General features: G+C 39.7%; 1 protein-coding gene across 1 annotated transcript in view; it reads right to left on the minus strand.

Annotated features, from left to right (window-relative positions):
* Window positions 1–2422: 2422 nt before the first annotated feature.
* Window positions 2423–21239, minus strand: part of RSPO2 (R-spondin 2) — a 114191-nt gene continuing 95374 nt past the window's right edge. The window contains exon 5 of the mRNA XM_086742544.1: window positions 2423–4562. Coding sequence (XP_086598670.1) covers window positions 4453–4562 — 110 coding nt within the window. The 3' untranslated portion in view covers window positions 2423–4452. The remainder of the gene's footprint in view (window positions 4563–21239) is intronic.

Raw genomic sequence — 21239 nt, forward strand, 5'->3', positions numbered from 1 at the left:
TTAGTTAGTCTCATTGGTATTGCCCAATTAAAATCAACAAGATTATATGAGTGCCACTGAAGACACGATTTGAAAACATGGAGGCTGGGCAGCTCTGTCACAGCCAGCATGACGACAGATACAGATACACTACCAGGCAACTTAAGTAAGAATTCAACTGAGGTTGAGGACGTATGTTCATTAGAAATAAAGAGAACTATTTGCATTAAAAAATATCAGTTGACGTCTAGAAGAGTTAGATAATAGGCTGAAGGCTGGGTTCACTTAGGGTGCTCGTTCTAGTCAGCGCTGGCTTTCCTTCTAGCATGTTTCACTCCTGAGAGGAGCTGCACTTTATGCACTGGCCTGCCTTCCCTCAGGTGTCCTGTAGGCCAGGCTGCTCTAATAATTCCTCAAGTTCATGTCCTTTCCTCACTCCTGGACACAGTCTTCTCATGAAAGAAATGATGCCAGGTGCAGCTCAGAACTTTCAGTAAAGAACTAAATAAAAAGTTGACAGTGGTTTCTGGGTTACGCTTTCAGAACAGTATGTTTTGTTCTTGTTGGTGTTGGTTCAAAATAACATCAGTTTCGTTTACTGGAATTTATGCTGGCTTACACCATCAGAAGTGAAAGTGAACTAGTGTCAAGAGACAAGTACATTTTGTTGGCGAAGGGAAGAGATGTGCAGTTTGAATTCAAAACTTTCATACACCCTGGTAAGTGGTAGCATCAGCCATCAGTAGCATCACTCTTTTTAAAAAGTGTGGTACTTGTGCTGGTGGTATCCAGTTCATTTTATTCTATATTCTATTTCATCAACATAACAAAATTGAAGTACTAACTTTGATTTTAACCTGCCTGGAAAAGTCTTCTCAATTTAGCAGCTTTCAATCAAGATTTTATCAATATTTTTTTATTTTAATAAAAAATAATAAAGTTAACATGGCATTTCACTGATTTTTGTTTTAATTTTAGCTAACAAAAGAAAATCTACTTTATATTTTTTTTCTAATCTGCATTTTTTGTACTATAAACTCATACTGATAAAGGAAGGCACATCATGTAAATTCTGCAAGTATTCACTTTTCTTTCATAGCCATCTTTGTATTAATCATATAGGTGTAAGAGGAGAACAATTTCCTAATACTGACATTCGTAATATGGAAGGTTTGCATTGCCGTAATGTGGAAAGCAACATTTTTTTTCCTGGAGGAATAAGAAAAGAGACATCTAACAATAATTTCTCAATAGTCAGAACAGCTGAGATACAGTAAAGACCAGTCAGCCACAAAATAATTGCTTTCAACTTGCACCTGGGTTTTGGGGAAGGGGGTTTGGTTTGTTTGGTTTTGTTTTTTTTTTTTAATTTTAAAGAGACAGATGCTAGGAGGTCAGGATAAGGTAAGGCATACTAAAGATAGAGAGATCCTAAATGTGGAGTATGGCTATGCAATTTTCTGTTCTGGGACAGATAAATAAGATATAAAGGAATGTACGCTTTCAAAAATAACTCTTTGCACATCATAGCAATGTCACACACAGTGGGTGCTTTGCCTAGAGAAGAGGAGGCTAAATGGAAATCTAGCAGCACTCTTCAGCTATCTGAACAGGACTTATAGAGAAGACTCAGCCCAGCTCTTCGCAGAAGTGCACACTAAAAGGACAAGGGGCAACATATACAAACTGCAACAACAAAAAATTCCCTGTGGTCAAACATGGCAACACAGACTACAGAGATTGTGAAATCCTCCATCTCAGCCAGATTTGATATAACTTCAAAGTTAGCCCTGTTTCAAGCAGCGATTAGGACTAGGTGATTTCTCAAGATCATAGAATCATAGAGCATCTCAAGTTGGAAGGGACCCATAAGGATCTTTGAGTCCAATTCCCTGCTCCTTGCAGGGCTACCTAAAACTAATCATATGCCTAAGAGCATCGTTCAGATGCTCCTTGAAATCTGACAGGGTTGGTGCTGTGACCACTTCCCTGGGGACCCTGTTCCCATGACTGGCCATGCTCTCAGTGAAGAACCTTTTCCCATGTCCAAGGAACAGTCCTTTCTAACCTCAGGAGAAGTACGATCACACAAAAACCCCAGTGCTATGAATACATTGATAGGATCCACCATGTAAAGGCAGGATAAAAACAGATGTCTAGGACAACAAAGAAACTACACACGAGGGCACTTGCTACTTAGGGATGACTTTCTTGTCACTCTCAAGGAAACTCTGAATATGAAGGTGACTGTGTGAAGAGTAATCAATGTATATCTAATGCACAGTGCTTTTCAAACATGTTGTATCAACAAAACAGCTGTTTAGAAAACCCTCAAGTTTTCCACTCCAATGGGGAAAAATCTGCATCCACACACCTTCTCCAATTCTTCAGTGTGTATGCTATTCTGAAGGAATAAATTCTTTAAATTAAAAAGTACCAAAAATATTTTACTCAGAAGCTTATGACATCATTTTATTGTATTTTGTAGCATTCTTTCATTGACATGCCTAATACAACATTTGTAACCACTACTGAAAGGATTGTATGAGGGCATTCACTGCACTTACAGCCAAATTTGATAACCAGTAAGCAAACAGGCAGCTACAGTTCTTCTTTGTGCTTTTTTTTTTTTTTGAAGTCAGCATTTAATGTCCAAAATAGCAGCCTAGGATCAGAATAATCTTACTGTACTTAAGATTATTATGTTATAGGTAAATATGAACATATTCTAAATAACAGATGGTGAAAACCGCATGGTTTATGGAAGTCCACAAGCAGTTTCATGGAACATTGATATGTGCCTAACTACTGCACTTTTTTGTAGCAACACTTGTCCTAGCTAAATAGGCATCTATTTGTGCTTATAGATGCTTTATTTCCCTAGTTTATTTGTAAAGCATATAACCTATAAAACTAAAACTGAGATTTCTGGGATTTTTCTAAAGTATATGTCAAAATGAGATTTGCAGGGGTCTGGGGTGTGTTTTACCTTTTCCTCACTTTGTGTAAGTCATACGCAAGTTTTAGTCCTAGAACTGTACTAACTTCTCTAAGTGACAGCATAAATGACAGCTATTTTAGTGTGGGCTTTTCCCAGCAGATATTTTAATATCTCCTTGAGTGCAACCCAAATAACACTAGATTACCAAATTACACATCCTGAGCCATTTTAACTTCCTACACAGACAATTCTCCCCACCTCTCCCCCAAAAAAACCCCTCAAAACAGACACCAGGTGCAGATTAAAACTGCTAAACTTCTGTAAATAACTGGCAATACTGGGACATTGACTGGGGTTTGCTACACTTTTGAGTGACTGAATTTACATAGCTTTTTCTTTTGTTTTTCCCCTATTCAGGTATTTGTTTACTGTACCTGACTGAATCAGGACTAAGAGAAATAAAACCTTGTGCATTATATTTGAAAAAAACTACACATACAATCTTAGATGCCAAGAACTTTCCATATAATTTCTCTCCTGATACTCAAAACATCTATCATCATTGTGCCTCATCTTAAAAAAGTTATAAGTCTTTTTCTGAGACAAAATACACCAGGGCTGAGATAGGAGTACAGAATAGCAGAAAAGACTCGCGGTTTACTAATCTGGCAAGTATAATTCAGAGCTGATACTCCGTTGTGATGGTCAGTACAAGGTAGTTTAGCCATCTGAATGTGCTTTACAAATGAGAAAAAAAAATCCATTTTGTAACTATTGAGAAATATGAGAAGATACTTAAAACATATTAAAAAGTAAACATTTACTGGATTATTTTAAAGTATATTACGAGAACCAACACAACATAATTTTAAACATGTATAAAGTATTATACATAAAATGCATAGATGTACAGTAAATATGTTCATTTATATGTAGACAGAGTAGTATGTACACATTCTGTTGTGCTTCTGCAAGTCTAAGCAGTAACTCCTGTGGTATATTGTCTTAAAGCAGTTTTATTATACAACTGTTTTAATGTAGCAGGTGCTGAGAACAACGTACATTAACACTAAGTAGGTAAGTCATATCCATTTACTCTTGAAATGTACAAATATAGGAAACAAAGGCCATAAATGCAATAGTACCTACACCTCCAAGACTTCCTTCTTTTTTTTTTTTTAATTTAAATATGCACAAGTCCGCCTAATGGTGATACATAGGTTTCTTTCCTGCTTCCCTTCCGTGTCAACACGTTGACGAGGCACTCAGGACAAAATCTTTGACGCACTTAAGCACCACTTCCACTGATTGAACTCAGTGGGCTCCTGACCTTGAAGTCTTCAGACCAAAAATGAGAGGAAAAAATAAAATAAAAATATATAAATAAAACAAACAAGCTTGTGGGCTTTTTTCACAAGTTATTTGCCACCAATACTGTCAAAGCAGCTGAATCGTAGTGCATCCATGGGCAGGAGCATATAGCAGCTTTTGTGCACTTTGCAAAAAAAAATATATTAAAGAAAATTAAGTCTTTACTGGCTTGTTTTGTCTGTTGCTAAAAAGATGCTGTGCTGCTTCTGAGCCCTTTCCATCAAATTCTTTTTCTTCTTTTTCTTGTCCTTTGTTTTTGTTGGCCTTCTTCCTAAAAATAGGAAAAAAAAATCAATGAGTCAATTAAGCAAAAAATGCAGAAGTTATATTAGGCTGTAGTTGAAAAGCTCAGTGGCACAGAAATTATTGATGGAGACGGCAAAGGTAACGCTGGCTAATGAGCTTTGATCATCTGTGAAAACAGAAGTTTTCAATGTGGTACAAGAGGAAGCAGGATCCTCGACTGTCATCACTTGTCCACAGGCACAATTTTGCTGGTATGAGTAACCATGTTGATGCAAGTCTCACTTTCAGCAGGATAAGTCACGCAAGCAACATTATGCAAGTGCCTGGGGCCCAGTGCCAAACAAGTACGTAGGCTCCTAAGCTGGATACGTGCCGTAGACCCTTGCGTAAATTTGCTTGAGTGAGTAATCCTGTTTAAGTCAAGTCCAACATACTCGTGATTTCAATGAGAAATTAGGCATTACAGCTCAAGTATTTGGTTGGATGGCCTCCCACATGCTTTGGCAAAAACAGTGCCGCCTCTGTGGAGAACTGCTATTATTGCTTATTAGTACACTGTGCCTAATTCTCACAGCATATTACTGTGCAGGAACAGAAACTTCATTACACGCTTCTTACTATTGGAGGTTCAGTGAAAAATAACCAAAATTGGGAAATCAGGATCAATGCAGGAAAAAAAAAATTCTCAGGCTCCTGGGTTGGGAAAGTTTTTTCCTGTTCAGCTTTAACAATAAATCAGTGTTCTTTGATTATGTCAGTAAAGATAGCATGGACTGAAAAAATGCTAGATACAAAGGCCCTCATTCAGCAATGAATTGCCTTTTAAGCATATGCTTAAATCCTACCAAGTCTAGTAGGATTTAAGGAGATGACCAAATGCTGTCTGGAGTGAGAATGGTCTGGGTTTTCTTGGCAGTATTGCATACTGAAATATGTGATCAATGGTAAAAAAATAAGGTTATCAATCTCTAGAGGTGCCAACTTCATAAACTTTCAAGAGAACTAAATGAACTTAAGAAGACAGCAAAAGGAAATTCAAGTAGCAGACAACATAAAAATGTGAAAATACATTTTTCGTCTACACTGTCAGTATATTATAAATTGGGAGAAATGTTTGCCAGTCTGGTTTTATCTTACTTCTATATTGTTTCCTAATTAAAAAAGCTTGAACCAGTATGAAGTATTTTTCTCTGTTACAATAATACTGAATAAATCTGATTCTAAAGTTATCAAAATTTATGATTCATTTAAAATATAGGGTTATATACTTCAGATCATATCTTTGTAATACGTTGTCTAGGCTACTATTCTCTAGGAATTATTGGAATACTTGTATATAAAATAGGACAGGACATTAAGGTAACAAGCACATGAGTTTAGTCCATATTAAAATCATAAGGGTCCTTGGAGTTTGCTTCTGCTTCTCATTAAAGTCCAGCATTAACACTGCTATGGCATTTTGCCATTTTTAAATCTAGTTAATCCTACACAGTAAAACTTGGGTCCAACCAATCATTAATCAAAGCAGCTTTTAAGTTAAAACTCTGTAGTAACACTGTACCTAATGACTGGGCACACCTAATGAGGTCAGAGGGAAGGAACACTGGACAGAAAGTGGCATTACAACAAGATGGTTTGAATTACAGACATTTCCATATCAAAATTTTATTATGCAATTCTACTAGCTGGTATATTGTAAGGCATCAGAACTGGGATTAATGTATAGTTCATCGCTGTATTCTAACTTGCACTTTAAATATTCTAATTTTTTTAACCCAAATCTTTGCAATACTTGTTAAGGGAGGAGCAGATGAGATGAAACAATTTGAAATGAGTGATGAATGCTGCTGGTCGATTGATTTTTTTTAAGACCTGCAAAATAATTTAGAGCTTTATTGGAGTTTTGCTATCCTATTTCCTCAATGATCTTACTTGCTGAGGTTTTTCACTGTAAAGACCAGTTAGTAAAAGAAATACAAACTCCAGTCAGTGCCTTGTCTGGTTTTCTCTACAACCTCCTCCAGAGAAGTAGAGCAAATGCTGCAAGTTTAAGGTAGTGAAAGATCCTATTATTTTCTCTCTGAAAACGTTGATATGAACAGATAAATGACACACAACCCAGTTATCTTTGCCTAAGCCTTATAAAGCAGCTCCTGTAACACAGCATCAAATCAAATTGCCAGCATGCTCCCCATAAAATATCCTTAAACCAGAAATTAACTGGACTGGATTTCAGTTATTTGACATGTGACTGTGCAACAGAGATTTCGGTGTTTCTGCTGCCCTGCAGCAATCCTCCTCCTACCTGCTTTTGCCCCCTCAAGGCACACCAAAAGGCAAACTACCTTCTTTTACAGGTGCCATGGAGTAGCAGCCTGTGGGGGGACAGTACTACTGCACCACTGAAACCCTGTAAGTTGTTATCCTGTTAGTGAGCTCTTTGGCTGCTCGCTATATTTCCAAGTGCCCTGTTGTACAGAACAAGTCTCATTACTTTCAGGGCAATATTAAAACCACACAGAGAAAATCCAGATGGCTGGCGATGCTGAGTCCCAAATTCCAACTATCGTTTTAATCAGAAAACCGAATATAAAAGGTATTTCTTGGCTAATCATCGGTTCCCATGTTGTTACTAGAACGCAAGAGAGATTAGAGATTAGCAAGAAAAAAGAGACTATAAAGACCAGAGAGTTCAAGCAAAGTATGCTGCTGAAGTCCCCATGCACCAGAATTTTATTAAATTCAGATTTCAATTACAGTGCTTATTTTGCCAGCAGAAGCACAGTGAACAGAAGCAACTTCTGAATATCTTGCTACAGATGTCTTTTGAAGAGCATGATGTTCATGACACAGAAAGCAGATCCTCAGAGAGAATCCGGGAGCCAAACTCTCCCAGTTCCCCAATGGGAGGGCAGTGGGGTGAGGACAGACGATAGAGGAGGAGCTGCCCCAGGGCCGGGATGGCAGTGGCTCCCTGTGCCATGGGTGGGGTGTGGAGAACCTCATTGGTAGAGAGCCTCGCACAGTGTCCCCCACACCTCGCCACCCTCACTGCTCCTGAAAGCAAGAGCTCTGACCCCACGCCCCTCTCTCCATACGAAGCAGCAGGGCTCCACTGTGCTCGACTTTGCTGGGCCAGTTGAAAAGGAGTGGATTTTAGCAGCAGTGGATTATAATCCAGAAGGCAATTCCTGGGTGAAGCAAATGAGGGAGAGCAAAAGGACTGTCTCTCTAGAGGGGTTTTACCGCTATCAATAACAGGTTACAGTACTACGGCACAGGAGAGGAAACGACAAGATGTGAGATATTAAGTCTGATCCACCTTGCCTGTAAACCCCTCCTGACCAGAAACGGCACCCAAATACACAACTTGTCCAGTGCAGCTGCCTGGGATCTGCAGCCAGCAGCACCCTTAAGCGGTGTTACATCCTTCCTAGGGATAACTCGCCCGCTTGTCATCTGGCAGATAGCCACATGCCTCACATCGCTTTTCCAAGCTACAGGACTCCACACCAGGTCTCATCTTCAACCTTTATTTTAAGATTGCAGACAATCTATTTTTGAAAGCCTTTGATGTTAATAGCAATGGGAGCAAACACAAATAATTCACGCAAAGAGCACGATATCTGAGCACTGTTCAAGCTAACTCTCTTCCTGTTTTTACTTTGATTGCATTTTCCTTTGCATACTAACTAGCTAACCAACTTTTCCTTGAAAAGCATTTTTTATCTCTGACTGTCAAAAAAAGGGCTCCTCCATTTTTATTATCAGAGTGAGCTCTGAACACAATTTACAGAATTTGTTCAATACACTGTAAAGTCATGTGTATACACTGAAATGTATAGGGTTTAAGAAAGATCATAGAGTCAGAGAATGGCTGGGGTTGGAAGGGACCTTCAAAGGTCATCTAGTCCAACTTCCCTGCAAGGAGCAGGGACATCTTCAACCAGATCAGGTTGATCAGAGCCTCATCCAACCCGGCCTTGAATGTTTCCAGGGATGGGGCATCCACCACCTCTCTGGGCAACCTGTGCCAGTGTTCCACCACCCTCACTGTAAAAAATTTTTTCCTAACATCTAATCTAAATTTACCTCCCTCTATTTTGAAACCATTACCTGTAGTCCTGTCACAACAGGCCCTACTGAACAGCCTCTCCCCATCTTTCCTGTAAGCCCCTTTTAGGTACTGGAAAACCACTATATAAGGTCTCCCTAGAGCCTCCTCTTCTCCAGGCTGAACAGCCCCAACTCTCTCAGCCTGTCCTCATAGGAAAGGTGCTCCAGCCCTCTTATTATCTTCCTGGCCCTCCTCTGGACTTGTTCTAACAGGTCCATGTCCTTCTTACGTTGGGGGCTCCAGAGCTGGACGCGGTATTCCAGGTGGGGTCTCACCAGAGCAGAGTAGAGGGGGAGAATCACCTCCCTCGATCTGCTGGCCACACTCCTCTTGATGCGGCCCAGGATGCGGTTGGCCTTGTGGGCCGCAAGGGCACATTGCCAGCTCATGTTAAACTTCTCATACACCATCACTCCCAAGTCCTTCTCCTCAGGGCTGGTCTCAATCCATTCTCCGCCCAGCCTATATCTGTGCCTGGGATTGCCACGACCCACATGCAGGACCTTGCACTTGGCCTGGTTGAACTTCATGAGGTTGGCATGGGCCCACCTCTCCAGCCTGTCAGGGTCCCCCTGGATGACACCCCTTCCCTCCAGCGTGTTGACGGCACCACACAGGTTGGTGTCGTTGGCGAACTTGCTGAGGGTGCACATTATCCCACTGTCCATGTCGCCGACAAAGATGTTGGGGCCAACACGGACCCTGAGGGACGTCACTTGTCACCTGGACATTGAGCCATTGACCACCACTCTCTGAGTGCAGCCATCCAGCCAATTCTTTATCCACTGAGTGGTCCATCCATCAAACCCATGCCTCTCCAGTTTAGAGAGAAGCATGTTGTGCGGGACAGTGCCAAGTGCTTTGCACAAGTTCAGGTAGTTGTGAAACTTAACTGTATTCGGGGTTCAATTATCTAGCAAATAAAAGCCTAAAAGCTTATCTATTATTCCGTATCTCATATTTCTGCATAGGTTATTTTACAGAAGCAAGATTGGCAAAGCCATTCATTCAAACCCTTTATTGCTGTGTTACAAAACTCAGTTTTGCTGTTTGCTTTGTAAATTACTTATGAGTAAGTTCTCCTTTTTTACTAAGTAACTTATCTCAGTGCTTGGTATCTTTACAGTGTTATCCATTACACTTTCGTTTGGACCACTTGCCTGTGGTAGGTAGATGGGCAACTAATATGCTATGCAATGAAACATTATCGTTAGCTAACGATGTACCACAGCTTCTAATGGTATGGTAACACATAGGTAGTGGTACAATAACATACAGGTAATAATGCAATTCCAACATGAATTCCTGAAAAAACCCATTATTTATGCTACTATACACAGCAATTGTCTGTACATCAGAGAGCAACAGGTACAAAACCAATTATTTAACTTGGCTCTTGCTGGATTTTTTTTCCTCCTTTTTTGTTCTTTTTGTACCATTTTATCAGTGTTGCTCCTACAGCTGCTGCATGCTGCTATAGTAGACACTCGTGCTCAGTTCTGTGCTTTGTCTCAGACCCTGAGCTGAAAGCTGTTTGGAAATACTGCATGTTCCTTCTGGATAGACCCACTTGGTCAATTTGGGATACATGTTACTTGGTTAGGAAAGAGCCTTCATCACCTTCTGTCAGCTGCAAAGTAGCTTTCTCCAGATAGAGTTCAGGCAGCAGATTGCTAACACTCAGGGCACTCCTGCTTCTCCAGAGTTCAAAAGTCGCAGTTGTATTCAAAGGGACTCCCGGCCATGCTCCTTGAGATCCTTGGCTCAGACAGCATCAGTTCAGTACCTGAATTGTCCTTCAGCTGCTGCGTAAGTACTGTTGTATGTACCACTCTTCTAACAAAATCTGTCAGTTGCTCATTTCAGCAGACAAACACAGCACACATCCACATGAGGGCAGCAAGGATTTAAATTTAAAACATTTAATAGAAGAAAAAATAGCAACTACTATGTGCGGGTTTACTTCATTGTGTAATTCCCTCACAGACTTTCTGCATTTTCATATACAAATCATTATTTTACAGATATCTCTCCCCGGGATTTTCACAAGCAGAATGTTCTCTGCTAGGAGCAAAGGCACAACGGTGTCCTGGGATGATACAGACCTTGCTAAATACACCTTTTTATCTTTTCTTCCCTTTCATTTGTCCTTTTAGGAGCCAAGTGTTGCGCACTTACACATCGTTCCCCTACGGCTGCAGTTCTATCACAAACCCTGCCTGTGACAACATCTTCTCCCCACAGTAAGCTAGAAAACTTGTTACACTCACGTCGTATCACCGAAGCATGGCAGGCACCGTGGGAACTAATGACAACAGTGGAAACAGAGATACTCGATGATTTAACCCATCAGATCAATTCAAGAGCAAGATGGCAGATGTGAGCTGCTGGAGGAGTCCTCTCTGGCAGGACAACTTCTGTCCCGCAAAAACCCACGTATGCCTCATCATTTACTCCCCATTTGCAGTTCACATCAAACTACACATAAACAGTGACTGCAAAAACCCAACAACCAAGCAAACAAAGACTCAGTCCAAAAATTATTCCCCGGAGGTAATTTATTTCCAGGGGCTTTCAGTCGGGTTAAAAATTTTGGATACTGAAACTGCCAGAGAAATGCACAAATTGTTAAGAAATCTTATAAACACACACTCAATGAAAGAAAAAATTCCCCCATGCTACAAAGTCAACCTCTTCTTAAAGCATGATTTACAAAGCAACTCTGACAAGCAGCCCACAGGAAGAGGACGTAAAGAGCTTTTCTCATGTAGGAAACTGCATGCCGTGGGTGTCACTACCCTCTGTTGCCCCTGAAGAAAACAGAAAGGATGTTATGATCACACAGAGTACATCAGCTGCCCACAACACCACTTTGAATCCCAAAATACCAGAATTTGTAAAGGTGAGTAAATTAATATTGGCAAAGCACTAAAATATGGTAACAATGGCTTTCTTAGAAAAATTAGGAATTATTCTTTCTTCATTTGCAAGGGTTGAAAAATGTTGAGGAAATTAGGCCCTAGAACAATTACTGAATAAAAATAGAAAAAAAACATACTATAATTACAGGCTTTATCAAAACTGACACAAAGAAGAAGCAAAGGAAGGCATCTCTTCAGCTTCAAAGTGTTTGGCTTTGCAAGCTTACTGGTGTTCTTTGGTACTTTTCAGTGCAATACAAATTGGTATAAATTACATGTATTCCTGGCCTACTGAAATTAACAAAGCTATTACAATAATAGACTAAGGAAATTAGTTCCTTTCTGGAGAATGCACTGTTAGATGTTTCTCACACATTCTTGTCTATTTGATGGCAGCTTTACTGATGAAAATCAGGGAAATTTCTGTCTTGAATAAACTTTGTAATTTCTACACAAATCATTACGAAAACACTGTAATGCAGAGCTAACCTGCATGATATCTTATTCAGTTCCTAAGAGCCAGAAGCCTGGTATTTTATTTTTAATTTAATAATTTCACAACTTGGGTAAATGATTATAACCCAGCCAACACTTAACACTGCATATACTTGGTATCTGTGTAGTTACACCAGACATCAGCTACTGAGATGAAAGCTAATTTAAAAGAATCAAAGAATAATTTCTCAACTAAAAAAAAAAAAATCAAATTATCCCAAGTTTCTGTATCTTAATCGCAATAGCTTTTTTTTTGTTTTGACACATCCACTCAGAAATGAAATGTTTTACTATTTAGGGCAAGAATAAGCAAAGTGAGGTACTCTTTTCCTCCCAAAGTACATATCTACTTTTAATCTGGCATGAATATAAACTATCTAAGTAAAACTAAAATCTGATGTTCTTTCCTTCTGGACAATATTGAGTATCATCAGACATTGTCATCTGTTTAAGAAATACTGATTTATCCACAAAGATTGGAATTTAAATGTCACAGTCTACTGAGAGTTCAGTGGACTTTTCCTCAACTTTAGGGTAAATTCACCGGGAAAAGAGTCGTCTTAGCAATGCACTTCCCACAGTGCAGTTTTCCAACGCGTGCAGTAGATGGCAGTGAGATATTAACAGAAAACTGGCTTCCACTTCCATCATTTCAAAGAATAGGCATTTTTCTTTGTAGAAGTGCCCATTACTCTCTCTCGAATATAAGCAGTTCCAGTCATTAATGAATAAAAGAAGTGCAAAAAATAAAAATTCACACATACAGACTCAGAAAAGAAAATAAAAGAAAACACACTAGGGGAAGAGGAAAACTAGCAAACTCAAGGTGATGTGAAAACTCTCAGAAAACTCTGATGGAAGACCTATGTTCAAATGAATAGTACAGATGTTTAAATGTCGAGTCCCATTGTCTTTCCAGTCACAGTTGTGTGAAAACAGGTGGGTCTCTTTTCCAGCCACAACGTTTATCTAATGTCGATTTAGCTCAGAATTCAAATGACTATCAGTTGCATGCAGGGTACTCGCTATTCTTATCTTAGTCAGCAGCATGTCACATTAGATGCTTTGCAAGTAGAGCCAAGAATAATATTTCCAAGTAAAGGTTTGTGTTTGTTTATTTTCCTTCCTTTCACAGTGCAATATAAAGCAAATTTTGAAATAATTAAAAAATACTTACACATAGTCAAGAGTACACATACACGTGTAGATATATTTTAACTGTATAGGAAACAATTATATCTAAGAACTAATTGGCTTTGAACTTCTCTAGGTTAGGTTGGAAACTAATGTGACTTAAAACTCCTTCTATCCAGTATTTCAAAACAGACTCTTTATTTTTCTTCCATTTCTCCATTTTCAGGACAATTTAATTCATTTTATTTTTATCTCATCATAGAGGGAATAGAAGATAAAATCTATTGAGACAACATTTATTTGTGGCACCTGCAAGGTTTAATTTCATACTGGAAATTGCATTTTGTTCAATTAAGAGTTTCTTGCAGCGAGAGAGATTGTATTGGAAAGTTGATTTTTTTTTTTAGGGATTCTTTTTTCTTCTAAGAAATACTATTTAGTTGTGAAGAGTTTGTCTTTTTTAATTGCCTTTAGCGATTCTGGTCAAGAACTAAGGAACAATTTTTCTCCCAGGACCTTTTTCTTTTTTTCCTTTTCTTTTTCTTTTTTCTTTTTTTTTCTTTTTTTTTGAACTTAAACAGCTCAAAAATAGTTTTAATTATCACTTCTGCCTCTGTTCAAGTAACGCACAGAAAATCCTACTGAAGTTCAGTAAGAAAAAAGGCTCAATTGGACACCTGACGATGGAATAAAGTATGATCCAGTAGGAAGATTCCTACTGAATAACAACTGAAAGTGAAAATGAATGTATTATTTCTAATAATATGATGTAAAATTATTACCTCAGTCTGCTCATCAGGAATGGTGCAACAGATTAACTGCTGCACCTGCATTGCTCGCTGATATTCATTTGATTTATACGAGAGAAGGTGCTGATACAGAAGGCATTCATATTGTCTACCTAAATTTGGTCAGGTTAGTCTCTGTTTATCCATCACTACATTGGTGTATACTGTGTACACTTCTCCCTTCTCCTCAGATATTTTTCTGGTGCGATGAGATGAAACATATGCACTTGTTTTCTTCTCCAGACTACAATCAGAACTTCACTCCATCCATTATAGCTCTTACTGTCTGTACTACGGTCATGATGGAGTTGCTGTCTTGGTCTTCTAGTTAGTATATTATCTTTTCTGATATTTCTCCTCTACTGACATGATGTAACACACTCTTTATCCCTAATGATATAAATTCAGCTTTCAGGACTTCCCTTTACCTGTACATCCCACACACTGTGGTCAGAGACTTCTCCATAGTAAAGCTACACCTGCACTACTAAATGAAGTGGTGTTAAATAATATCGCAAACACTGTACCTCAATCATCTGACATGTTTTAACCTGGGGTAGCCCCTGCCCTTCCCAGGGGGATGGCACAGGCCAGGGCTGCTTCCGCAGGCACATCTCTGGCTTAGGAGCTCTGAGGGGAGTAATATGGATGTGGACCGACCTGGGCCACTCAATGTCATGCCAGGTAACACCCCAGCATGCTTAGTTATCTACTGCAGAGACAGTCTCTATCTTTGAGTTGCGGCCAGTCAGGATTTAAAAGATGTCCTCAGTTACATGGCTTTATCCCTAAATGTATTACGGTAGCTTTCCTGCTGTCTGAAAGATAAGCCCTTTCCCAAGACTGCCTATAAGGACCTAACTCTCATAAGCATGCCAGCCTGATTTATGCTGTGACCAGTTAATTCCACATCATATAGCTTCAGGAAGTTTATTCATTATCAGAAACTGGAGAAAGGGCACTAAATCTTAATTATTTCCCAATAGTCACATACCAGTTTTTCATGGATATTTAAATTAATAGTGCACAGCCATTTATAAAAAATGGATACATACAGTATCCAACATGGCACTTCAGCTTGCTAAACCTTTTGTTTTTATACTAGTACAATAAAACCACCGTACCAGCTTTAGAAACAGCTTTATGGCCCATGGAACATTTTTGGAAGTCTATTGTTCATACGGAGTCTACTTTACAACGAAGTTAGGAACATAAAATCACCCAACTGGTTTCTGTCAACTACGATCTGGGCCAGCTTTCAAAGCTCTGCTATTATCTTTGGAAAAGGAGTGCATGAGGAGTTCTGCAAGGAAGCAAAAAGGCATCAGGATGACGCTCCCTCCATAAGGCAGTGGCACTGCACCTGAGCCTGTCCACTGCCTCCATGGGAGTGGCAGCACAGCTCTCCTAGAATGTTGATGCTATTTTTTTTCCACTGCAAACACACCATGGAGAGAGTTGTGGAAAGGAAGAGCTGGACTAAAGGGTGAGTTTCAGCTCTCCAGGGAAAAACACGGTTCCTTCCCTACCCCAAAACTAGTACTCAAACAGGTACACAATTACCGTATGTCCACTAGCACACACACACAGTGTGTAACTTCTTTAGTTTTAAAGGAAATTTATTCAGACTGAAATACCAGACACTGACTGCTTCATGCTGCCTGACAGGCTTGGCCTGGAACGTGAAAGAAAGAGACGTTGTAAGACCATTGGCTATTTGTGTTATTGTCTATTTTATTTCATAAAGAAGTACCGTTAAGCCTATTTTCATTTCCATGCACCACACGCCTAGAGCTTTGCTGTACCCCTGGCTCCCAGCCTGGCCGTGTTTCTGGCACAGGCAGTGACTCTGGGGCCATCTCGAGCTCTAGACCATGTAAAAACATTCATCGTTCATGTAAAACTACTGAAATAATTTTCTTCAAACTTCCTCCTGGATGTTTTCTGAGTGTTTGAGGAATATTTGGTTCACCTCTCTGCATAATTCTTGTCACAGGAAAAACTTTTCACCCTCATCCCCACAAAACCCCCCTGCAAGCAGCTCTTTCAATGTCCCCCTGTTGCTGTGAAGAGTTAACTAAACTTTTTTGACCAGCTGGCACTTAAGGCTTGAACATGAGTTGGCAGAGGACAGGAGGAAATTTCAGTAAATCAGGATCAAGGACTTAAGATAAACTGAGCTTAAAAGTATTTCTTTTTGGCTTTCTCCAAAGTAATGCACAAACAAACCATGGGACCACCTAACTTTTTCCCCCTCAAGGCACTGAACTGGTTTATACCACTCATTAATTTCTTGTTCTCTGGAGAAATAATTTTGCTCATGATATTGTCAGCCTTTAAAAATATGACAGTTAATGGGTTTCAGTGAACAGGTTGTAAAATACTTAATATCTTTTTTTTTTTTTTTTTACTGAATTATTGATAGGCATTTTTTTCCCATTTTTTAACGTTAATCGAACATAGTGTAAAACAGTCAAAAGCACAAAATGCAATCTGATATGCTTGGAGATTTTCATAATCAAAGAGTCACATCTGAAGGAAATAAATTAGGCAGTTTCAAAGTTATAGTTATTTAAAATGGAAATTCATGTAGAAAGAAACAATTTATGCTATACTTTCTTTAAATTATGCTCTATAACTTTTCCAAATAAAGTCAAGTCTGCATTTAATCGTAGCATTAGATACAATGTGTCTTATATTAAATTTTACTGCAGATGCACATGGGAGCAGAGTAAGGACAAACCAAAAGCCAAATAACCTGTGATTTCTCAAAGTTTATTATTATACTTAATAACTTGAAGTGTCTTGTTTGCCTTGAAGCTAGCTGAATCAGTTCTTATCTGAAGTTCACTGCATCAAGATTGTCTCAAAGCTGCATACTTTTTCAAAGTCTGTATATTAAATAATAAATATCTAAATAGGAAAAATTAGATAATGCACGTCTCTTTAAGAACGCTTACACTTTACATTAACATAATTGAAAACATGTTGTAGTCCTTAAAACTTAAGATGATGCAGTGATTGCAAGTGAGAAGTGGGGTCAAGAGAACCTATAGTGAGATCTCTTACATAAACATGAGAAATTAAACATTATTCTCATATGCTATTGAAGCTAATAACATGTTGGAGAAATGCATCCAGTCTAGATCTGAAGACAAGAGGAGACGGAGGATCCACCACTTCCTCTGGTAATCGTCCCAGCAGTTAATCATTCTGCCACCAGAAATATCTGCCTAATTCCTAACTTAAATTATAATATCCAGCTCTTATTTTTCATTATGCCTTTCTGTCCTAGATCAGGCTTTTCTCTTTATGCACTGTAGATAAATCTCTGCTCATCATTTTTCTGAGAAGCTAAACACGTCAGTTTTTGTGCACCTTTCTTTAAAGCTTATTTTGTAGCCCTCAAATAAAGTTTTTTGACCCTTATCTGCAGAGTTTCCAATTGAACTATCTGTTCAGTTTTCCGGTATCTTCTATAAAATATGGGTCTCAGACTAGATGTCAGTGTTCTGCTCATGCACAGGATAAAAATGATTTACTGTGCTTTTTCTTTATTACCAAAGTTATATAGCCAAGAATTGCATTTGAAATTTTTCTCTTTAGATTGCAGTGGACTCATGTGATGTGTTCTGAGAAACACTGCTTCTTAGATGCTGTACCTCATCCTGTAGGTACGCATTCCTAGTTCTATAACTCTTTGATCCTCCAGGATAATTTTACATTTAATTAAATGAACATTAATTGTGTTTGAATGGGACTACTTCAGAAAGCAACTTGGATTTTTCTTTAGGTCTACTCTAGAGTATTATCCTCAGAGCATTTCTTTTTTAAAAAACATGTTTATAAAATTGACTGAAAAAAAAATAGCAATTCTTACAGAACCACATTAAGGCTATCGGCACTTTTTCCTAGACATCCAGTCAGCACGTGCTTTAGTTTTATTCTGTGCTAAAGATAAGAAAACTTTATAGATCTATAAAAGTCTGAAGTCTGAACATTTTTGAGTATGGCAGTTAGCTCTGTCCATGATTTTTGTGATGTTTCTCTTAGCTTCATTTCTACAGGTGCAAATACTAATCCAAAAGGATCCGACTTTGCAGAAGCTTTCCCCATATAAAATCATAGAATGGTTTGGGTTGGAAAGGACCGTTAAAGGTCATCTAGTCCAACCTCCCTGCAAGGAGCAGGGACATCTCCAACCAGATCAGGTTGCTCAAGGCCCCATCCAACCTGGCCTTGAATCTTTCCAGGAATGGGACATTCACCACCTCTCTGGGCAACCTGTGCCAGAGTTCCACAACCCTTAGTGTAAAAATTTCTTCCTTATGTCTAATGTAAATCCACCCTCTTTTAGTTTAAAACCATTACGCCTTGTCCTATCATAACAGGCCCTGCTACAGAGCTTCTCCCCATCTTTCCTGTAGGCCTCCTTTAAGGTACTGGAAGGCTGCTATAAGGTCTCCCTGGAGCCTTCTCTTCTCCAGGCTGAACAGCCCCAACTCTCTCAGCTGGTCCTCATAGGAGAGGTGCTCCAGCCCTCTGATCAGCTTCGTGGCCCTCCTCTGGACTCACTCTAACAGATCCATGTCCTTATACTGGGGGCTCCAGAGCTGGATGCAGTACTCCAGGTGGGGTCTCACCAGGGCAGAGTAGAGGGGGAGAATCACCTCCCTTGACCTGCTGGCCACACTCCTCTTGATGCGGCCCAGGATGCGGTTGGCCTTCTGAGCTGCAAGGGCGCATTGCCAGCTCATGTTGAGCTTCTCATCCACCATCACTTCCAAGTCCTCCTCAGGGATGGTCTCGATCCATTCTCCACCCAGCCTGTATTTGTGCCTGGAATTGCCCCGACCCGTGTGCAGGACCTTGCGCTTGGTCTGGTTGAACTTCATGAGGTTTGCATTGGCCCACCTCTCCAGCCTGTCAAGGTCCCCCTGGATGGCACCCCTTCCCTCTTGCATGTTGACTGTACCACATAGCTTGGTGTTGTTGGCAAACTTGCTGAGGGTGCACTCTATCCCACTGTCCATGTCACCGACAAAGATGTTAAACAGGACCAGGCCAAATACCGACCCGAGGAACGCCTCTCATCACCAGTCTCCACCTGGACATTGAGCCATTGACCACAACTCTCTGAGTGTGGCCATCCAGCCAATTCCTTATCCACTGAGTTGTCCATCTATCAAATCTATGTCTCTCCAGTTTAGAGAGAAGGATGTCATGCGGGACAATATTTGACACAAGTATTTGACTTTTGTCAAATACTTCACACAAGTCCAGGTAGATTATGTCAGTTGCTCGCCCCTTGTCCACTGATGCTGTAATCCTGTCACAAAAGGTCACCAAATTGGTAAGGCACGATTTGCCCTTAGTGAAGCCTTGTTGGCTGTCACCAATCACCTCCTTATTTTAAATGTGCAATGGAATACACAGGCTTATGAATGTACAGGCTTAGTTCTCACACAAAGAAATTTTACTTTGAAAGAAACTCTGCTTGGATAAACTCACCCGCTTATGGTATGGCAAAAATTAAAAAAAAAAGAAAACCCACAAAACCAATCTGGGCTGGACTTAACTGTGTGCCTCTAAGAAATTTTACATCAGAAGTTGCAATAAGCAAATAACAAAATTTGACTTGTTATTCACCTTCACCGGAAAAGCTTATGTCTAGGAAGAGCCATGAGAAGCCTGAATAGAGTGTATTTTCAGAACAAAACCAGTATTACTGCGGTTATTGGGAATGCCCCTTTTCTGCATCCAGCTGGAGCAGCTGAGGACATTTTTGTCCCGGCTTTTCCTCAGTGCCCACCACATGGCAACTACCAGCCACAGCTCTGCAGGCAGAAGAGCCTATATTAACAATTGCTAATCCACCGAAGTACAAAACTGGGCCTGTAGGAAGGCTCAGACTCCCTCCCCTGGTGCTGAAGGCCACTCGGCAGACTATGCAGGGCTGGATGAGGAGCATGTGCATGTTCCTTCCCCTGGCACAGCTGCAGGGAAACCTACAGTGGGGCAGCACTGGCTTCACATATAGCAACCATGCAGAACTGAACAAAGGCTTATTTGAAAATTATTTTACTAAACTGAAGTAAACCCTTGACAATAAATTTATCCACATGAGACAAATTTATCCACATGATGCCCAGAGAGGTGGTAGATGCCCCATCCCTAGAAACATTCAAGGCCGGGTTGGATGAGGCTCTGAGCAACCTGATCAGGTTGGGGATGTCCCTGCTCCTTGCAGGGAGGTTGGACTGGATGACCTTTGAAGGTCCCTTCCAACCAAAACCATTCTATGATTCTATGATCCCATGAGCTATTTCACATGCTTAAACAGACTGCATAATGAGTATGTATTTCAACCCTAAGTGCATCAGTGTTTAAACATGTATTTAAAACCATGTATTTTTTATACTTAGCACTGACCTGAAGAACAACAAAAATATCTTTTTCCCCTCCCAGAGGTGAGAGACACTGATTTGCTAGGGGAATGAATAGGTTGCAGCATCTCTGTTATGCCAGCCTATTGCTGCAGATGCTCTCAGCACCACAGGAGGCTGTCTTCCCCCCTCGTACATGCAGCAGCTGGATACAGCCTTGGCATAACATGATACAAGCAGCAGTATAATGCGGTGTCTAATAATACACATGGAGTGGACAAATTAGGTCCTTTTCTTATTTTGATGTACATCTGCAAGAAAGACAGCACTATAATCTCCACCATCAGTTTAACCAACAAGTCTAAACTAAATTGAAAATTAAAGTTTTTTCCTGCATAAAATGTTTTAAAGTATAGATTCACTGATAAAGTTGGAAGAAAAATGTGTGGATGTCTTACGAAGAAAAGGAAAATGAATATATGAAATAAACACAGCATGTAGCTTTAAAGGCCACTTGCCATAAAAGGCTTTTCCTGACTGGAAGTTACAGATGTACTTAAAAAACAGATGTACATCAAAGACTGTTGATTAGAAGCACAGAGAGAAGTAATTATCTGTTATTTTTTCTTCAAAAAATAAGTTCTTCATTCTAATACCAATAAAACCTTAGTCTGTACAGAATGATCCTATGGGTTTAATTAGCCATATGAAAAATGCAAATCTATATGCTACTCCTGCTTCACATCATCACATTCTTATGGCTACTTTGGGTGAGCTTCTGACGGATATGAGATCTTGGCTTCATTATTTTGTGACAGTATCAGCTTAAATACATGCATAACTGAAATTGTTCAAGATCTA

The sequence above is a fragment of the Chlamydotis macqueenii genome, chromosome 2 (assembly GCF_036417535.1).
Source record: "Chlamydotis macqueenii isolate bChlMac1 chromosome 2, bChlMac1.mat, whole genome shotgun sequence".
In the NCBI taxonomy this organism is placed as follows: Eukaryota; Metazoa; Chordata; class Aves; order Otidiformes; family Otididae; genus Chlamydotis; species Chlamydotis macqueenii.